Below are 20970 nucleotides of genomic sequence, written 5' to 3' on the forward strand. Positions count from 1 at the left end.
TTGCTTTTTTTCTTTTCATGTTAGAGATAAGGCCCAAAGGAAAACATAGATCATTGTGATAAATGTGTTGTATCTTCATATTTCATTGTAGTTGTCAAGAATTCTTGCCAATTCATAAATGTTAAGTAAACCAGAGCCACAACTGGATAAGGTACAGGTAGTGTCAGTTATAGTCATATTTGGTTTCAGGAAAAAGTATTACCTTTGTCCTGATTATTTTCTTCGTTCTATTAAGTAGGTTAGGTAAACTGGATGGGGATGGGCAAGCCAACCTTTTATTCTTCCTTCATTGTGTATGTGTGTGTGTGAGAGAGAGACAGAGAGAGACAAGGGACAAAAACAGAGACAGATAAATTGGTAAGATGTTAAAGATCATTTCGGTTTTGTTGTATTTGGTAAGTTTAAATTTCAGTGTTCAAAATGTACTAGTTTCCTCCATGATATAAGGGCTTGTAGAAGGTTGACGGAATTAAAATACAGCTTATCAAAGTTGTAAGATACAAGGGAAATGATCATTTGCAAAATAAGGTATGGATTAGGAAGGAGGGAGAAGTGCAGTTGGAATCATTTTTCAAGGGGAAAATGAAAGTTCAGTGACTAATGAGAAAACGATCCCAATTCCTTTCCATGCTTCATAGAGCCACCTGTCCATCATCTCTCTTTTCTTCTCATTCTTGGAATTGAGTATATAAGGAAGGGAGAGTTAGTGGCACTGAGCTTCCTTCAGCTGATGAAGGGACAGAGGCAAGCCTCTCTCTCCTACCCCCACCACGCTTCCATCTGTACTGTTCCTTCTCCTGAAATGGCCGTCCCCCCGGCTCTGTATCTCAAAGCCTTAGTTCAAATAGCTGCCTCCTTTATAGCACTTTCTTTGATCACTTTTGCCAAAGCGACCTCCCCCTCAACACACACACCTACAGAACTCGGTAACGTTTCTTTAATGAACCTCTGCAGTGCTCTCTTTGTACAGGCTTTTTGTTCTCCCTCTCCCTGACAAAAATAAAACAAACCAAAAAACAATACTCTTTGGTCCTATGACCTTACACAAACGACTTCGCTTCCCTGTTCCTGGGTTTCTAAATACATAAGAATGGTGATAAAATCATCAAAGTCATAGGGTGGTTTTGAGAATTACATAAGTTAATTGCCATAAAGTGAATTATGCTGGTGAAGAGATAGATAGGTCTCAAGAACCGTGAGGAATTACCAGGTGTTGTTGCTGCCTACTGTCTCCTGGGGAGCACGTATTAGTTTCCCTTCCTGAGCTTTGCCTTTCACCCCGTCACCCTACCTGCAAACTACAATGGTAAATACTGCAGAGCACACAAAGATCCCCGACACCATTACCTGACCTAAGGAGTTCATAATCCTTTGGGAGACGTCAGACAGATCACTTGGGTGAAGGAACAAAACAGTCATTGGAAAATTATAAGCAAACTTCTGGAGAGAGTTCAAAGACAGACAAATCTGTGGTTTCACCAAACCAGCTTGATAATGAGAATCCCCTGGGGCGAGGATTCTGAACTAGTAAATCAGAATCTCTGGTCTGTAGCCAAGGAAATGCAAATGATCATTCAAATGGAGAACCTCTAGAATAGTTATAGTTGGGGATAAAGGCTTTCTGTTAAAAGCTAATTTTGACCAGGAGTAGGCACAGTTTTTCTAAGAACTAGGATAGAAAAGAGAGTGATGTCATTTTAAAAACATAAGGGAGTTTCTTCTACCCAGTGGCTTAATCTTCTCAATAAAGTAGGAAATAAGATCCTCTGCTAAGAATGAGGCAGGTGCAAGGGCGGTTCAGGGTTTGGGAAATGTAGAGAATATTGGGAGGGTTGCTATGGTGATGTGTTACAGGGCTAAACTAGAGGTGAATTAAACCGAGGGTCCATTAGGCTACAATCAATATTCCTTACTGGAATTTCCAAGTCCAGTTTATGCCTGAGTTAGGATCATTCTCAAGTCCTCAAAGCTCATAGAAATGAAAATACCCCAGTACTATCGATAAAGGTAGATTTTTTAATATTATTCACAACAAAAGTAATGTAAACTCTGAGGATCACCTGACATCCTCGTTTCTTCTGCCCAGTACAAAATTTAAAATGTGATCTCGTGAAACGTCTAGGAGTCAGATTCTCATAAAAATAACAAATCTACCCATTGTGCTCTTCCCTAGGGTGAGAGCAAGGTTTCATAATTAAACGTATGGTGCTGTTGCTTTTCTTGTATTTTTCTTTTTGGTGAGTAAACTATTTTATTCGTCTCGTTTTTCCACATCACATTCTCAGGGTTGTAATGGGTCTCCCACAGTTCCAGGCAGTTATTGGTTCTTGGGGGGAAATGTTCCTGTGGCATTATTGATTGCAGCCTTCATGGGAAGCACAGTGATTGACTGAGTTGCTTCTTGGGCCGCTGTGAATTTGCTGTATAGTGACAGGTCCTTCGGTGGCTTCCTCAGTCTCAACTTGACAAGAAATCTGGAGAAGGAGCTAGCACTATTGAAATGTTGTGTCCTCACCCTACAGTGTATTCTGTCCCTCAAATTAAACCCAGGTCAGTGAGAGGTCATGGTTAAGAAGATAGTAAATGATAGCACTGAAATTGAGGCTGTCCTTCTGTCTTCATAAGGCTTCTGGCCCCTGGCTTGACCTCCTAAAAGCTTCATGCTGTCTTCCTAGGCTTTTCACAGCTGCCTGCTTCCTCACCCACAATCTCAAAACTTCACACTCCAGCACTCTATTTATTCTATTAGCTAAACTATCAGACTGGACATTTGACCTCAGACAGCACTGACTTAGCCATTGTCTATGTCAGTATTCAGTTCCGAAAAGAGAAATTGGAACCCAATAAGCAAATGGACCCTACTCTCTCATCATGGATGACACCACATTAGTCTTTATAATGATTATAAGTTTAAGATCGGCATTATTTCATTTCATGGATTAGAAAAAAATGAAGCTCAGAAGGGTCATGTTACTTTGCCTGTACATTCTCAGGAAGTAAGGAAACAAGAATTCCACCCAAGTTGGTCTAACTCTCTATTCGTATTCTTAACTGCTACACTCTCCTCTCCCAAAAACCTCAATCCTTAAACTATTTCCCCTCCTTCCCATGTCCTAAACCCTTATCTGTACCTCCCTGTCATTCTTTGACTTCTCTTTGATCACATTTTATTGTGCCTTCCATCCACCTGCATACTTGCAAATAGTTTTGTGAGTAGAATTCATTTCGTCTGTTTTTTGCTCACTAAAACACCTAGTATATTGGGTTTGTAACGTTCGACCCTGTGTATCCTCAGTTTTCTCTATGGATCATATCCTGATTTATCGTAAGTGAAAGTGATAAGACTAACACAGGGTAGGAGAAGATGATGGAAGAGAAACTGAATAGTAGCCATTGATTCTCAGGGGTGGGGGAGGAGGGTGCTAGGACTTAATGGGCCCTGTCATCAATTATTAGATACGATCTCCGTGGACACTGTTTGCCATACTTCCCATCTGCATGGCTCCAAGCAACCATTGCCCAGAACTGAAGGAGAATGGAATCCAAATGTTAAAAAATTTTAAAAATTCAGAAACTTAGGGATTCTCTTCAATGGTCTCAGGCTATGATCAGTGACATTAAGCAATAACTCTCTCCTCTTTCTTGCACACTCCACTAGAGATGTTCACCCCAATACCAGCTTATCTTGTTCATGCATCTTAGACCAATCCTTATATATGAAAGATCCTGGGGGATCTCCAGAGCTCTGTGGGCCATCATGGAGACTCACTGAGAAATAACTTGGTGCTTAACGTAACAAAGAATCTAGAAGCACTCCTTATATTTTAATTTCCTCTGATTCATGTTGCAGGTCATGCCTCACTGCAAAAACTGGATAAGAGCATACATCTCTCTTTTTTTTTTTTCATTACAACTACAGGAATATCATTTCACTATAGTCTCAGAGAATATGGTCTCTTCTCCTAGAAAGTAAGCTAACCAGGTAATGTTCCTCTTGCTACAAAGTGCACCTATTTCTCACATTACCCTTGTTGCTGTGGTACTGTGCCTATGTATTGTATATGGAATGCCATCACTTGCAGTGCTCTATAAAGCTTGAGTTTTTACTTCAGTGATACTTCTTTTATTTTTTTTTAAATTAAACCAGTTAAGTTAGATCCATGACCCCAGCAGAAAGATAAAATAATACAATTTTATGTACTTTCAATCAGCAATGAAAAATTAAAATTGAATGATATGGGGGAAATGTCACATAGTGACAAATTACAAATAACAAACTTCCTAAGCTTTTCCTCTAACCTACTAGTTATAATCTTAAGCCTTATAGTTATGAAACATTTATTACGGGGCATGTCCCTATACCAGATTCCATTAAGGTGTAGGTTAGAGCAGGTGTCATTTAATCCAACGATTCACAGCACACCACTCTCGTTATATCCCAGGTGTTAACACTGTCCCTTCTGAATTTTAATGTTCTAATAGATTAAAGGTTACCTGTACTTTAAAAAATATTTAGGAAAATGCATCACTTTTGCAACAAGTTGTATCTATAGTTAGGAACAGTGCAAGTCGTATCTATAGTTAGGAACAATGCTTGCAAAAGCAAAAGTGAATAAACACAATAAACTGTTGAAACTGAAGAACTGTGTGCTTTATGTGGAGGAAAACCACCTATTTAAAAAGTTCAGCAAATTTTCAACAGGATAAAGACTTACAGATGAAAGACTACTTAAAGAGCTCTTTAAATACAGACTCTACTCCCAATTAAATTCAATGACCCTTTATTCCTAAATTCTCATATGGTAAATGCCTAAGTTGTTATTGTTAGTTTGCTTTTTCAACACAAACTGTTTCTAAGGTTTGAGCAAACAATAATGGTTTTGGCTTTATTTGCTATAATGACATTGGTTTAGGATCTGCCCACAGCTGCTGGATCCAAGTTAAGTCAGAAGGCTGCTGAGGAACATCTCATCCTGGGAATCCTCCAGCATCTCCCATAATTGGACTTAGGTTAGCATGCCAAGTTTATAACTGAGGAGGACAAAAATAAAGGAAAATTCTCTTTTTTAACAGAAACTTCATACAAAAAATGACAATGTTTGTAAAAGCCACATGTGTGCTCAGTCTGGGATGGAATAAATCCTAAAAGCTTAGCTCTCATCAGCTTCAATTTTGCTATTCGAGGACATTCTTTTGTAAATTACCTTATAGGAAGGGCTGGGGTGTGCTAGTATCCTCAAACTTGGAGGATACTAATTTTTCCACATGTGTATGAGTCACACAAGCATATGACACAGTATCAGACCAGTCTGTTGTTTTAGGATGACTTTGTAGGTAATTGAGTTTTGTTTGGGCACCTCAGTACAATGTATTTCAGTGTAGAGTCAAGGTACTTACCAAATCAAACAAGAAGTTTATATGCTTATATCAAATGTCGTCCCAAACAGCATAATGTAATGATGCTCTAAGACTTAGAAAATAACTTAATTTACAGTACTGCCAACATGATTCAACAGAAAATGTGAATATACACAAATCTAATTAGGTCAAACACCTACCTCCTATCAAGTTTAAGTAACTGATATAGAAGTATTTTGGTAAAGTGCCCACACTGAGAGAAGTTAAAAAAGCAGCCCTTATTTTCTACAGAAAAATAGGGACAGTGAATAACTCATCACATTCTCTGAATACTACACTGCACTCACAAATTCTGGAGAGTGATACCCTGGACACACAGCTTATTTCACATTAGTGAACAGACCTAAAATTTTTATAAAGTTCTGACTTCTGGCCAGAAGATAAAATGTCCCATATATACATATATACAAACCCCATTTCTTAGCCTCTTAAATTCTCTAGTTCTAAAAATGGCTTTTTGACTTGTCTTTAAAGGTTGTTTTCTCCTTTAAAAAGGAGAAAGTGTGCAATACATTTGCATTTGCACTTCTGAATTAAGAAACGGTATTAAATGAGAAAAAAAGTTTAGGATAGTATTAATTTACTTAGATTATGTACATGACCTTTGGGTATTCATGAGAACCAGTTTAACTGTCCATCACCTTATGAGCAACTCTGTTTTCTAAGTTACCCAGGAAATGTATCTAACCATTTACAAAAACAAAAATTCGAACATGCACTTTACAAATCATGGTCTTATTTACCCGCATATTCTTCCACAAGACAGGTATACATTAAAAAATATTGCTCAGAAACATAAAAATATATATTATCTCTTTTGTTTACCATTTAGGCATATAAATAGTTTACTGAAGATGATGCATCATTCAACAAACAAATGCAAAAACTGCTTTATATAAAGTGTGGTTCTCTGCTATTTAGCAATATAAAATATAAAATGATTACAATATAATTAGCTAATAGAGAGCTAAATTCAAGAGATTTGCAAACCAATACAGCAGTGAACAGTCCCTTATACAAAAGTCCATTAAGGAAGAGTCAAGTCCATTTTGTAACAGGTTACGTAAAAATCAGGGCCAGTAAATGCATTATAAATGCAAAAAAGAGCTCTGCTTCATCAGCACATTCTTCAGTCTTGTTTGGACTAGACGCCAAATTTACTGTTCTCTCTTCGGTTCATCTTGTTTTCCATTAAGCTCTTGATCAACTTGTTTTATGCATTCTGGTATGCCAACATATTCCATGGGGACAAGTTCTGCTAGTTCTGCCAAATTAAAGACGTATCTAATTTTTTGGCTGAATTTTGAGCTAATAAAGGGTCTTGTGACAGCTAGAAGTGTTCTGATAAACCATGAGGGATGTACAATGATTAGTGATTTCAGGTTTTTCCGTGAACTTCTATTAATTTGCTGGTAGCATTTCCTGAGCCATCCCAGACTGGGCCTTTTTCTTCGAGTTGTAGCACCATTTAAATAAACTATCATGCAGTTTTCTGCTACTAACAGCTCCAAAGTGCTAATAACATACTTAAAGAGATGGTCCATCAGGTATCTATAGTTAGGTTGACCACTTTCAGGCATAAAACAGACAGCAAACACAACAATGGCACTTACTCCATCCCTATAACATCCTCCACGGCCGATAACTTTTTTATAGGGTTCAATTGCCTTCATATTGACCCTGTGGTCCTGTTGTCCAATTCTGAACATACGCCAGCCTCGTCCATCTTCTTTTTCCTCTGCCGCTGTGTATTCAATAATTGAGCCTTTCCTAAAAATTTCAGTAGTTTTGGGTTTTGGAAGATCATCTTCCCACTCAAATTCATTACTGTTTTCTGATGGCGTGTCTAAGCCATCTAAGTCAATCTCCCCACTTTCATCCAAATCATCTGACAGCACAGAGCCATCGCTAGGATCCAGGGTCAGGCTAATGTCTGGAGCGGTGAATTTCTTTCTTCCTTTATTTCCATTAACTTCAGGCTGGCTCTCGGGTCCAGTTACAGCTAGTATATCTGCTTCCACACTATCATCCTCTGGTAAAGGTATTGGAAAATCTTCATCTTGCCATTTTTCTTTAAGTTCCACAACTTCCATCCTCAGCTTAGATTCAATATCAGCCACAAGCTCCTGATAATCCAGAGAGCCAACGTCCCCGGAGGAAGCCTTGGCTCCCTCGTCTTCTTCGCCTCTCCAGGCCGCCGACGTGGGGCTGACGTCCAGGGCGCAGGAGGTAGCGCCGAGAGGAGGCCGCTCTCCTCGGACCGCAGTGGAGACGGGGGCCCAGTCCCCAAGCTATAGCTGCAGCGGCAGCAGCTGACCCGGATGCAGAGGGCGACCCCGCCTACTTCAGTGACACTTCTTTTATCAGAGGGTTTTATCGTCTTTACTCATCTAGAAACCAGTAGAGCACAGTAAACCACTGTTGTTTACCACCATATACAAGGTAAAGATTCTTCACAATTTGCCAATATTTTGAGCAATGTGGTTACTGAAAAATATACCTGGCTCTCCAAACATGGGTAAATTGCCGTCCCACAATTATTCATCAAGGCTCTTATAAATATTTCAGATCCCCCACTTAGCTAGGTTGCTTTTATTTCTAATTCACCAAGATTGGGAACAGACGTGAAAGGCTGATTATGTCAAGTTTGGGGGAAAGCAGAGAAACAGCAGGCTTTGCAAATGCCTCCATTTTGTACGTACGCACATGTGGTAGCATCAGACCTATTTCTGAATAAAGAAACTAGCCACACGGTCCCTCTGACAATCGTTATCAGGACTGAATGACACTCCATTTTTATCAAGCCTCTTCTCTGAGTTATTGAAGCCTCCCATACTATCATCAAGTAAGTAAACACTGCCATGCATAGAGCTCTTGCTATCATCATGGGAAAATTGTAAGCAGCTCGCATGCGTTTGCACAAGAACTATGGGAGTCAGCATCCGTCTCGTAACAGCACATCCATGTCATTTCATCTTATCTTGACACATAGATACGTAGGAAGATAGACTATTCCCTTTCTATCTGTTGGTAAATTTTCTTTCTAATAATTGCTGAAAACTTCACTCCAGTAAGCAGTTAGTCCTGCTGGTTGAAGAAAATAGACATTATCTGAGGTAATAGATAAGTCTCATTAAGAAGATGGAATAGACTAATTCCCAGCATATCTCCCATGCGTGGGAAAACTAATATTGCGAAATACAGCAGTAACACATCAATTATCTTTTCTACATGAAGTTAGATAAGTCTCGCTGCTACTTATACCACATTATATAATTTTTTTATAAATAACCATTTATGTTAGAGTACCTCAGTTTGCTGCCTCATAAAAAAAAAAAGACAGCCAATATTTCTATTCCAAGTGAGACTTACTCTTTTAACTACTTACAGAATCCAGGTATTCTATTTAAAATTTATGTGCCTACTGATTATCAAATGCCCAAAGTGTGGGTGTTTGTTATTAGCCTAAAAACCAATGCTACGCATCTCACAACATTACACTTTTAATGAAGATTGGCTCTAACCAATGAAAGTAAAGCTAACTATCAGCATTCAAAATAAAGGTTTTAGAGATCTCGTGTTAAATAATGACTTATCAGTTTACTTTCAGTAGTTTATCATATCGGGTTATCATAGGTGAAGTACTTGAAAACAATTTCATTTCTTAAGTAGCTTAAATATCTCTCCCACATTCTCATTTGCATAATTAGTTTTTATTAGCAAATGTTTTTTTAATATGACTGTAACATCCCAGATATAGAAATTTCACATCACCGGAGTTAAATTAATGAAGTTTATAAATGAAGACTTGACTTATTAAAGTAAATGATAAAGTAGAGGATTATTTGTTTAATTTGTGGCCTGTAACAAAAGTATGACAATGACAATAAAATGCCTTGCAAATTATAAAGTGGTATCTTAAAAAGGAAGATTTTATATTTGTATGTATCCTAGTTTTTAAAAACATCCAAACTACTGAGAAGGAGAAGAAGAAACATAAATTCTACGGGTTCTGAGTTTCAGACCAGTTCTATCCCAAACACGATCCAGAGGGAGAAAGAAAGGGGTCAGAAGAGAAATTCCAAGAAAAGTGCTGGACAGGAAAGTCACTTGCAAATGGCAGCCATACCCAAATCATGACACTTGCCGTGGTGCCGTACATTTCACAATCCGTGTGTGTGAGTCTGCGCGGGCTGCCCTCACACAGTACCACATCCTGGCGGCCTACACGACAGACCTTTAGTTCTCACAGTTCTGAAGCTCTAAGTCCAAAATCAAGCTTCCAGCCAGGTAAGTTTCATTACGAGGCAGCTGTAACAACACGCACTCCATGATGCTGTTCCTAAACTGTCCGTTGTTCCAAATCCAAGGTTTGGTGACCCTTTTGCACAGTGCCTTTCATTGCCCAGCCCCTTCCAGGACATATAATCTCATTGCGGTGGGATCACACAGGAACACGATTACAGATAATCCGTCCAAGTGACAGTTTGGGTTTTTTTTTTCCCCCTCATTTATAGAAACATTATAACGTGTTCAGATTCATAATGGAAAGAAGTTAGAAAGTTGAATTCACCTTTTAAAATGTCTGAAATGAACAGACATTTCTGTTTTTGTATGGGTCGAGTCACTTGGAGGAAAGTTTATGTGATGTTACTGTCTTAACATTCTTTATTAAAAAATTGGAAACACCTCCAGCAGAGTCAGAATAATACTAAATATAATACAATACACCTGAAAAATTAGAATATAATTTTTAAAAGTACTTTAGACTGTCCATCTATGAAAATATGGGTAAAGCATAGCAAAATTATTTTCCTAAAGTTGTACTATTAGTATTATCAATGATCTAACTCTTGGCTGAGAATTTTAATTAATTATCCTGAATTTGTCCACCATCTTGAGTACAAATAGACCCCGAGGTTTTTTTTAAAAACATGTATTGGCATACCTTCTCCAAGCCAGGAGACGTTTGCATCATAAAAGAATTCTCATCATAGAGTACCTACTACTATAACAGCTCTTAGAATAATGAATTCCTTCTGCATATTTAAACTGTTAGTCGACTTATAAAAAGTTCAGTGTTTATGCAGATGTTCCTGAGAATATTTGTTCATTCGAAAGTTTCCTTCTCCGTAAACTTCTCTCCTAACGCTGTGCCAAAGATCCTTATCACAATCTTTATCCATTTACACGTAGCACACACTTCAAGATCCCACCTACTTTAAGGCTTAGTTGTCAGACTCAAAGATATTAAAATATTCCATAAAACGTGTATAACACGCTAACCAAAATAAGTTTGACTTTATGACCCTCTTTCACAAACATGTATTTGAACGGTCTGCATAAGAAGATTTTGTATTGCCTGAAGAGCGACTGTAAGCAGAGATGGTCACTGCCAGTTTCTCACCGCAGAAGGAAAGAATTTTTCCCCTTTACCCTATAACCCAAATATCACACTGAGCTTAAGGATGAAGCTGACATTTTAAAAGATCACCAGAAGTGTTCTCTTTCCAATTGCAATTATGCCCTCCATCTCAGTGGGAGTCATCGTCGAGGTCTTTTCAGCTCTCCAGCATCTTTCTGGCCTGCTTTCATTATCCTGATTATCTATTCATTTGCCGCCCAGCACTCATTTTATGAAAGATCATGTCTGCCATTTTTATAATGAGTGCTTGACTTTTACTGCCAGCATAAACACATAAAATATATAATAATTAAAGTTCACTAGTCACCAAAGTCTTGAGATCCATCATGTTGCTAATTTGATTTTTCAAGCAATTGCTTTTCTGTAAACGAGGCTGATTTTGCCCCCTTAGGCATCACAAGACCTGTGATGGAAGGGGCTGACTCTAACCTCGAAGGATGGATCTGAACGGGCACCATAAACCAGGTTTCAGGTTCATCAGCAAAGAATGACATGTCTATAAAGTCAGATGCTGCTTAGAGCCAACAAAAATCTCATCAATATTTGAACCTAAAAATTGTTTTAAGTGTTGCACATTTTTCAAAATAAGTGTTATTTAATAAATACCTACTTTTTATGGGCTACTGTTTAAGGAAAAATTTCATTGGAATAACTATGGAAGTTCGCATCACATAGATCAAAACTTCACAGTATGTTGACTTACGTTGAGTAAGGATAAGGTTTCATAACACCACTTCCTTATTTTGAACACACTGCCTTGTTTTGATAACATTGGCAAAGCCCCCTGAGTGCCTCATGATAATGAATTCATCTGACGTTTATTCTAATCGCACAGAGATTAATGAACTCATGCGATATTCATGTGGCTCTCTGGAGACATCAGGATGTGTTACACAAAGTGTAATGTTCGTAAATGGATACAATGGAATATGTGTTAGCCGAGAAACTTGAGTAGTCAAATCCTCAGTTAATAAAGCAGCAGGAACTGAAGAGGCAGCATCCATTATAGTGGGTTTTTTTAGGGAATAATAAAGAAATTGACAGTGTATTCAAGGAAAAAAAAAAAGTGCAGGAGCCAGAAGACCTTGGTGTGAGAGCTGGCTGGATCAATTACCAGCCTTGTGGCCTTGGGAAATTTTCTTTACCTCTTAGCCTCAATCTCCCCAGCTTTAAAATGAGAATTTAATAACATCAACCTTCTTAAAGCCTTTTACAGGAATAAGGAGTGGGGGAGGAGCGGTGCCATCAATCAGTCAATCAATCAGTATAATTCCTCCCTCACGAGGTTATTTTAAGAAGTAAATCAAATGATATGCAGTGATTTGATAAGTGCTTTGTAAACTCTGCGGCATTACACATGCATTTACTATTGCTATTCCTTTGGGAAATAGATTGTCTGGAGAAAGTGTACAGTTTATTTCCCATACACAGAAAAATGGATGCCTTAGGAAGACATTACTTACTACATAAGGAAATGGACACTGTTTTCTTAATAAGAAAAGCAGATCTGACCAATTAAATGTGTTATTGAATTATCTTTTTTAAATTTGAAAGTGAGATATCAGGTTTGAAGCAATACGGGAAACTTCTCATTTTTATGCAGGTCTATGACCTACGACAGTCTTCGAACAATAACTAAATGTATAATTAAGTCCAGTTCTGTTGATTCTGCCCTGTAGGGGGAGCGGGGCAGGTCCCTTCACCTCACTAGGCAGGAGTCAAATATGACCTCATCTCCCAGACCCCTTCCAGTACCAACATGCTGTCATTCTCATAAATCCGTCCATAGTAATTTTTTTACCAACCCTAACAAACTTCTCATTAGTTTATAGTACTTCTAGTCACACATGATTAAAAACCATTTTTATATCTTTTGATTAAAAGAAACCCCACGGGGGCGTCTGAGTGGCTCATTGGGTTAAGTGTCTGACTCTTGATTTTGGCTCAGGTCATGATCTCAGGGTCCTGAGATGGAGCCCTGCATCAGGAACCCTGCCCCTCGCCCTCCCTCGTGCTCTCTCTCGCACGCTCTCTGCTCGCTCTCTCTCTCAGATAAATAAATAAATCTTAAAAAGAAATAATAGGGCGCCTGGGTGGCTCAGTTGGTTAAGAGACTGCCTTCGGCTCGGGTCATGATCCTGGAATCCCGGGATCGAGTCCCGCATCGGGCTCCCTGCTCAGCAGGGAGTCTGCTTCTCCCTCTGACCCTCTTCCCTCTTGTGCTCTCTGTCTCTCATTCTCTCCCTCTCAAATAAATAAATAAAATCTTTAAAAAAAAAAAAAAAGAAATAATAAAAGAAACCCCACCTTTTCTGCTTCAGTTGATTGTCTTACCTACTCTCAGTAAATTGTAGTCACTGCCTGAAATTTCTCTTAGTATATAATGTTTGTTCATAGCCCTCTGATTTCAAGATAAAGCTTCCATCGCCTAGAAAATGATTCAGCAAATATAGACCTCAGAGGACAAATACTACCTGATCTCAAATAATTAGGGCAGTCACTCTTTTGGCACATGGGTGGTCCCAGTTTCAGGGTGTAGGTACGTTCCAGGATAATCAGAAAACTAAGGAAATCCAAAACTCACTTGAACAATTATACTGCCATTGTTAATATACACCGTGTACCTCAAAATCATTCTCAGTGTGGTCAAACACAAAGTCAACGCCTGATCGCTGTACTCATTTAAAGGCACACACATTAATAATAGTCATTACTACATTTTTATTATTATATGTTATTGATACACGGTCCAAGGCACTGAGATAAGAGTCAAAATCTCTGGTTTCAAACAGACTCCGATGCTTTCTAATGCTGTAACTTTGGCCAGGTCATTTAAGCCCTCTGAACTTCAATATCTTTGTCAGTGAAACGGAAACTTGTTGACTTCTTAGAGTGACTGGCTGTGGGGCTCTACAGGAGGCCAGCAACTATAGCCAGCAGGCCAAATGTGGCTCAGACCTGTCTTTGTAACCACAAAGTCACAGTTGACTACCTGCAACAGAGACCTTCCATTCTGTAAAGTTTAAAATAGTAACTATCAGGCCCTCAACAAAAATGCTCGTTAACCTCTGGCCTAACGAATGATATTCATAAACTTGTTTGAAATGCTTAGGTAATCTTAGTGGACTGTACTGAAATAATGGGCATCTGGCTCACCTAGCTGGAAGAATTAGGTAAAAATCCAATTTCAACAAAGGAAATAGCTTCTAATAGTCTATCGTGGGTTATTTGGTATTACTGAGGTATTATATGTTATCAGTAAATAGTTGTTGTATCTAATGCTACTAATCGATCATTAAGACATTTTGCTTGAGAAAAGAAAAGCCACTGATGCCTGATTCACAGCAAGTTGATAGAATTTGTTTTTACAGCTCTGATGTTAAGTACCGATATCAGGTATGCCAGTCAGAGCGCCACTGCACTTAATTGAATGCTAAATCTGAACCTTTGATAAGTGCTTTTGCCTCAATCCAAGTTTACCTACATTTCCCATGCCCGGAATGAAAGAAATGATGAATGAATGAACAACCTACTGAGCTGACATTTTTCTGAAAATTGTCTGCATGCTATTATTAATTCTTTCTCAGTAACCATGGAGAGGAAATATTTTTGAGAACCCAGCAAATGAATTTAATAATGTGGGTATTCTGGACCAAAATAGATCCACTCAGTGTGTCAAAAATACTTTTTTTTTCAATTATTCCCGAATTTCCTTCTCAGTGTTAAGTGATGTTACACATTAATAAGTAACGGGACTCCATCCTAAATATCTTTTTAATGTGGGTTACATATAACTCATAAGCATGTAACAGATCAGATAAGTGTTTTTGAGATATTAAAATTATGTTTTTCATCCTCACCAATCTCTAGTGTCAAGCTGCCCCAGGACTTCCAGATTGAGGAACTGCCTAGAAGTCTCAGACCATAGAGTTTCTGTCATTACGTAGCTAAAATTCCCTTCCACTATTAGAGACCAAGAAGTTTGAAGGCCTTGGGTGTAAGAGGGATATCCAGGAGAGAAAAGGAAAGCTGTGCCTCTTTCTGGTCAGAGGTTTCCATCAGGGGCAGGGGGTGGGAGATGGGCAGGTAAAGGGGAGTTAGTGAGACTGGAATGCACACCCAGGGTAGAGGCCATGATACTTCCCTTGCCATTAAGGTCTCTGAGGGGAGTTCTGTGGGCACACCAGGCTCTGTACCAGCAGAGAAGACCTCGGATGGTGAGAAGCCACAGCTACACAGTCAAGAAAAAGCAAGAGCTCAATCTTTATTCCCAGGCCTCTCTGGCTCCCATGTGGTGTGAATGCTGAGTTAGAGCACATGGACCACTTTTGGAGCCCTCCGCAGTGAGTGACAAGGTGACATCACAGTAGTACCTGAGGGCTCAGGAATAGTCAGGGGCTGGATGAAGAAAATGGCAGAAGCTGAGAAAGGTGTACAGTGCCCCACAGGTCAGCAGAGAGGAGTCCACAAGCCCTAAGGGAGCTGAGAAGCACATTAGCCAACGTTAGCAGACTTAAAGCCTCTGCTCACTTCAGCAATAGTCACCGATCAATATCTAAGGGCTGAACCCATCACACATAAAAGGAGAGCTGCCAGAGCCATCCAAGGACCAGCAAGAAGCCAGCAGCTCCCTCCCTGCAAGCCTCGCCTTAAGCACCCCAACTCCAACATAGCGGGTATAATGTCATCCTTTATAAATTCTGATGCTGTCTTGGAAAAAAGCAAGGAAAAGGAGAGGATTCAGAAGGATTGAGTAATTCTTGAGCTAAAGCTAGAGACATGTTAAATTATTAGATCAGATTAAATTTTAAATCATATTGAGCTAATTTTAGTTTTGTTCCCACTGCTCAGCGGGCCCAGTCCTCCTGAGGAAGATCAATTAAGTTATGGAGAAAAGCTACATTTTCTTTGCACACCCAAATTTATGAATAAATTTGCACTCTACGATTACATTGTTTGGTTTAGAAGAAACCTACTGGTGACAATTTTACTCAGGGTCTAACAAATCTCTGAAACTAAAAGAGAGAGCTCTTCTCTAAATAGTTACATATCAGAGGCTATGTAGGGTACCAGGCGAATGTGTTGAAAGACAGAACGGAATTCTAGCCCTAACTCGACAATTTACAATTTACTCTGTTAGTCACTAAAAAAGTCATCTCGTCTCTATAACAGCGCTTCCCAACAGATGTATCTTAGATGAGGTACTAGAACATTACTGAAGTATTGATCCCTTCAGCCCCTGAAACAGCCAAGGCAGAGCCTGGGGTGACTGGAGCCCCGTGACTTTCATCTCAGGCTACCCCAGTGCGCTATATAAATTGTTTTTTTGTGGGTTGAATGTGATAATTTGGGGGGATTATCATCCTATATGATCCCATTTCTCCTCCATAGGATGAGCGGAGGGGGGAGTGGAGAGATTTGATGATGTCCTCTGTCATTTCCATTCTAGTAGTTGACACTTCTATGAGTGTGGAGAGAAAATTCCAATCGCAAAAAGAGTCACAGGAGCTCCTGTACATGGCCTGAAAACAAAACTTCCTGTACTTACGTTTTTAAACTCTTTGATTACCTCTAGATTTGTTCCCAGAAGAAACAACTGAAAAGTCAGGTGTCCTTTTTCTCAGTTAACCAGTATCATTTTTACGGCTCAGCAGGGATTTTTACCTACGGGTAAGAAAATTAGAAAAGAATCTATAGACTGCAATAGTACTTAAAGGCAAAATCAAAGTTACCTGTGTGGGATCAGAAATTTGCATTCATCTTTCAGCAACCTGTTTTGTTATAAATAAATTAATTTGAAAATCAATTTCCAAGGCAATGATTAAGAAGGGTAATCAATAATTAGTGCATTTCTCACACACAAATAAGGCTGTTTTTTTTTATTTGTTTATTGTTATGTTAATCACCATATATTACATCATTAGTTTTTGGTGCAGTGTTCCATGATTCATTGTTTGTTCATAACACCCAGTGCTCCATGCAGAACGTGCCCTCCTCAATACCCATCACCAGGATAACCCATCCCCCTCCCCCCTCCCCTCTAGAACCCTCAGTTTGTTTTTCAGAGTCCATCATCTCTCATGGTTTGTCTCCCCCTCTGACATACTCCCCTTTTCTTCCTCTCCTGTTATCTTCTTCTTTTTCTTTTTTCTTAAAATATGTTGCGTTATTTGTTTCAGAAGTACAGATCTGTGATTCAACAGTCTTGCACAATTCACAGCGCTCACCGTAGCACATACCCTCCCCAATGTCTATCACCCAGCCACCCCATCCCTCCCACCCCCAACCACTCCAGTAACACTCAGTTTGTTTCCTGAGATTAAGAATTCCTCATATCAGTGAGGTCATGTGATACATGTCTTTCTCTGATTGACTTATTTCACTCAGCATAACACCCTCCAGTTCCATCCACGTCGTTGCAAATGGCAAGATCTCATTCCTTTTGATGGCTGCATAATATTCCATTGTGTATATATACCACATCTTCTTTATCCATTCATCTGTCGATGGGCATCTTGGCTCTTTCCACAGTTTGGCTAACAAATAAGGCTGTTTTATCCTCAAAGTAAGTAAAACGCTTTTCAAGATGAATGCCTCAAACTTGTTGAATATTTTTATTTGAATATAAAAGAAGGATCTTTTGCTTCCCTACTCACTTGCTCTGAAATTTGCTCATTTATATCAATAAAGAATTCAATGCATGCAGAATTGATCTATTAGCCATTTTCAAGTTGAAGCTAGGTTTTATGGACTGCTAAGACTTTTCTGTTCAATGGGATGACAAATGTTTTAGTACTTTTGGACAGAAAGAGGAAATGCAATGTTCTTGTCATTGAATCAGTCATTCACTGATTCATCTGGGAATATAACTCTCCATTAAGTAATATGTACCAGAACAGGTCCAAAGAAAGAATGGTTGTCACACATGCTGATAATAATAATTCTAGCTTTTGAGTTGTCATACCCTACTAAGTGCCAAGTAATGAGCGAGGTGCTTTTGTTTATGGCTTCATGAATTTTCACCCTGAGGACTCTCAAAAGTGTTAGGTATTACTCTCATCACTCTGGAGTAAAAATGGCAGGGATTTTTCTGACAACACTCCAAGAAGAGGTTTCACTCATCCAATTGTTCATCACGGCCTAATGTCCAACTTTCTTTCTAGTAGTCTGAGTGTTTACAGCACCAAGAAGTTTATACTTAAAACATTTCAAACCCACCAGTTCACTGTAATGGCAGGAATACATTGCTCTCAGTGAGTAAAGACTGCCATCTTGTGGAAATTGCAAATACAGCAAAAACAATCATTCCATGGAACTAAAAATCTGCACATATTAAGAACTGTGCAACTAGATTCTTGCAATGTTATACACACACACACACACACACACACACACACACACACACACACACACATCAATGCTGCTCACAGTTAAATACAAAAATTTCCTTTAGGTATGATTCAAGTTTCATTTAAAGATGCCAGTGTTTTTGAACATTTGAATATATATATATATATACATATATATATATATATCCTCATTTATTATATAAGGGCTCATCCAATTTGCCTTTAAGGCAGTGCATAAGATTTTGCTAAGCTTTCTTTATCTAATACTTAAATAAGTTTTTGTTAAATAATAAAAAGGAGGGTGTAGTGACACTTTTCTAATGGAATTTCCAGGAGCATTAGATTCTGCCGCAAAAATTTATGGCAGAACTCTGAGCTTAGAAAATACTTTCATACCCTTCCAACACTTCTATCCCACCCACCCTGTATTTCTAGAATCTGTTGTGGGCTACTCACAGCTTGACTGGGGGGATCTTACAATCTAGCTGTTGTCTGTCCCTAAAAATGGGGTGTTTGTGCAATGCCTCAGTTATCTGTGCTTCCTGAGATCGACTATACATAAAGGCATCTTTGTGGTGTGAAGGCAAATAGAGAAGTCTGCTCACTTTTTCCCCATAGTAACTCCTACCCCCCAGCTTGCTGAACCCAAAAGTTCTACAATTAAACAAATTCTTTGGATTTAAGGCCCTTTACTCCTATTAGCATCAAAATGGGTGTCATAAAGTATGTGTGTATACATCAATGATCATTTTTGAAACCAAATCATTCTTCAGGTGTAGAAATGATAAGGACACGCTGTGATACCAGATACCACTGAGGAGAAAGAGTAGACAATCATTGGTTCCTGAATGAACACGGAAATGAATGAAAGAATAAACTAACATGAACTGAGGGCATTAAAAAGAAACAGTATCACAGTGTTGCTTAGGCCATTTTGGCTGAATGTGCAGTTGTGGTTTAACATAAATTTTTTCCCCAAAAAAATACCTGGTATGAGACCACTCTTTAAATACTTATTGAATGGATAAATGAATAAGAAGAAATGGAATAGGTTAGAAAATCACATCAGTGAAAAGAAAAAGTAGAATCTGAGGGCAGCGTCCATTACCAAAAACCATGTTGAGCATATTCAATCAATAACTACTTGTCTGCTCTGTGTTAGGCAGTATGGAAGATGGTGAGGACACATTCCAGAAAGGGGAACAGACATCAGTCAAGGAACCACAAATTATTTTTTTAAAGATTTTATTTATTTATTTGACAGAGAGAGACACAGCAAGAGAGGGAACACAAGCAGGGGGCAGTGGGAGAGGGAGAAGCAGGCTTCCTGTGGAGCAGGGAGCCCAATGCGGGGCTCCATCCCAGAACCCTGGGATCATGACCTGAGCCGAAGGCAGACGCTTAATCGACTGAGCCACCTGGGCACCCCAAGAATATTATTTTTTAGAGATGACTAAATTTTCCCTTCAAGGTATTCAAAGGTGTTCTGATTACCCAGTGCCTTTACGTAGGCAAATAGCTAATGGGTTTGCCAACATGATTTGCATATATTTGCAGATAGGCCAAGCAAACAACTTTGATGCTGCGATTGAAGATTACAGATGTGTGTAATACCTAACACAGTGCTGCTGATTTCCACGAGTAGTTGTTCCTTTGGATGGAGGCACTATTTATTTCTCAATGTATGTGTGCATGTATGTGTATATGTATGTATGTATGTATTTAGTGAGCTCTATGCCCAGTGTGGGGCTCGAACTCACGACCCTGAGATCAAGAATCGCATGCTCTACTGACTGAGCCAGCCAGGCGCCCCATAGAGGCATTATTTCTCAAGTGTATTCCTCAAAACTCTAGCTCCACAAATTATTACTATGTATTATCAGGGAGAAAAAAAAATGAGGAAAAAAGAAGGAAAGTTAAATACCTTTGGGAAATGCCAAATTAAAATCATACAAGTTTTCTTTTCTACAGGTCTTCTTAGAGCCTTTAATACACTGACTTCTTTGTAAATTTCCTAGAGGCTGTTTCTTAAAGTTAATGACCACAGGACCCTTTTCTTGCAGAAGCTCCTCTAGGTACTAAGGTTCCATGGAACACACTTTTAGAAATTCTGGAAATACAAGTATCTTTGTCTGAGAAGAGGCAAGAATAAGGGTGAAATGTAATCCATCGATATTCATAATCACCTTGGTAAATTCAATTAATCAAAGTAATTGCACTTCTTGAGCAGCACTCTGAAGCAACAAGCTTTAGACAGATCAAAGTCATAAGAAAGGAGAAGTCCAAGTTATAAGGGAAGCTCCAGTTCAATGTCCATCCTGGGGTGTCAGCTGGGGGTTCTGGGGGTGAGACCAAGTCTCCCCCACAGCCCTTAGGGCTGGTCTTACTCCTGTTTGACTCAGGTTGAATGTTGACCCCACCCCTAGCCTTTTTAGCCCAATCTTATCAACACAGGGATGACATGAAACAGATAAAAAGGTAATGCTCCACCCAAAGAGTATTTACTCCTTCCAAATGACATCATTCTTCTCTCTAAAGTTTTAAGCAGTCTCTCCCCAAGTAACCGAAGACCTAGGGCAAGAGAGGAAATATAGCTCCACATATCCTAAGGCTGACTATGTGCAAATTATAAGTCAAGCTAAAAACTCTTAGATAAAATATGTTCTATCTTGTCACCTTGACAAATAGACCTTCATGCCCCTAGGAGGTCAGGTCTGAGTTTCTAATTTGTGATAGTTTGGAGTATTGCCACAGACCTGGTGGCCCAGGGAGGTGGTC

General features: G+C 39.0%; 2 protein-coding genes across 4 annotated transcripts in view; one reads left to right on the forward strand and one right to left on the reverse strand.

The window, feature by feature from the left end:
• GRID2 (glutamate ionotropic receptor delta type subunit 2) overlaps nt 1-20970 on the forward strand; it is a 1442323-nt gene that overhangs the window by 1383710 nt on the left and 37643 nt on the right. The window lies entirely within an intron of this gene.
• LOC112825466 (BCL2/adenovirus E1B 19 kDa protein-interacting protein 2-like) lies at nt 4914-7807 on the reverse strand. The gene is made up of 2 exons (XM_073891198.1): nt 6580-7807; nt 4914-5031 (listed from the first exon to the last, which is right to left on the reverse strand). Exons 1-2 carry the CDS (start codon nt 7509-7511, stop codon nt 5007-5009), a joined length of 957 nt encoding a protein of 318 aa, XP_073747299.1. The 5' UTR covers nt 7512-7807; the 3' UTR covers nt 4914-5006.

The sequence above is a fragment of the Callorhinus ursinus genome, unplaced genomic scaffold, assembly GCF_003265705.2.
Source record: "Callorhinus ursinus isolate GAN/ISIS: 27379988/994484 unplaced genomic scaffold, GSC_fseal_2.0 scaffold4, whole genome shotgun sequence".
Classification (NCBI taxonomy): Eukaryota; Metazoa; Chordata; class Mammalia; order Carnivora; family Otariidae; genus Callorhinus; species Callorhinus ursinus.

Excerpts from the sequence above, each read along its gene's own strand:
- LOC112825466 (XM_073891198.1), bottom strand. The coding sequence starts at position 7,511 with ATGGAAGTTGTGGAACTTAAAGAAAAATGGCAAGATGAAGATTTTCCA. Across the intron at positions 5,032-6,579 it reads GATGAACCGAAGAGAGAACA|TTATAAACTTGGCATGCTAA; the intron begins GTAAATTTGGCG and ends TGTCCTCCTCAG.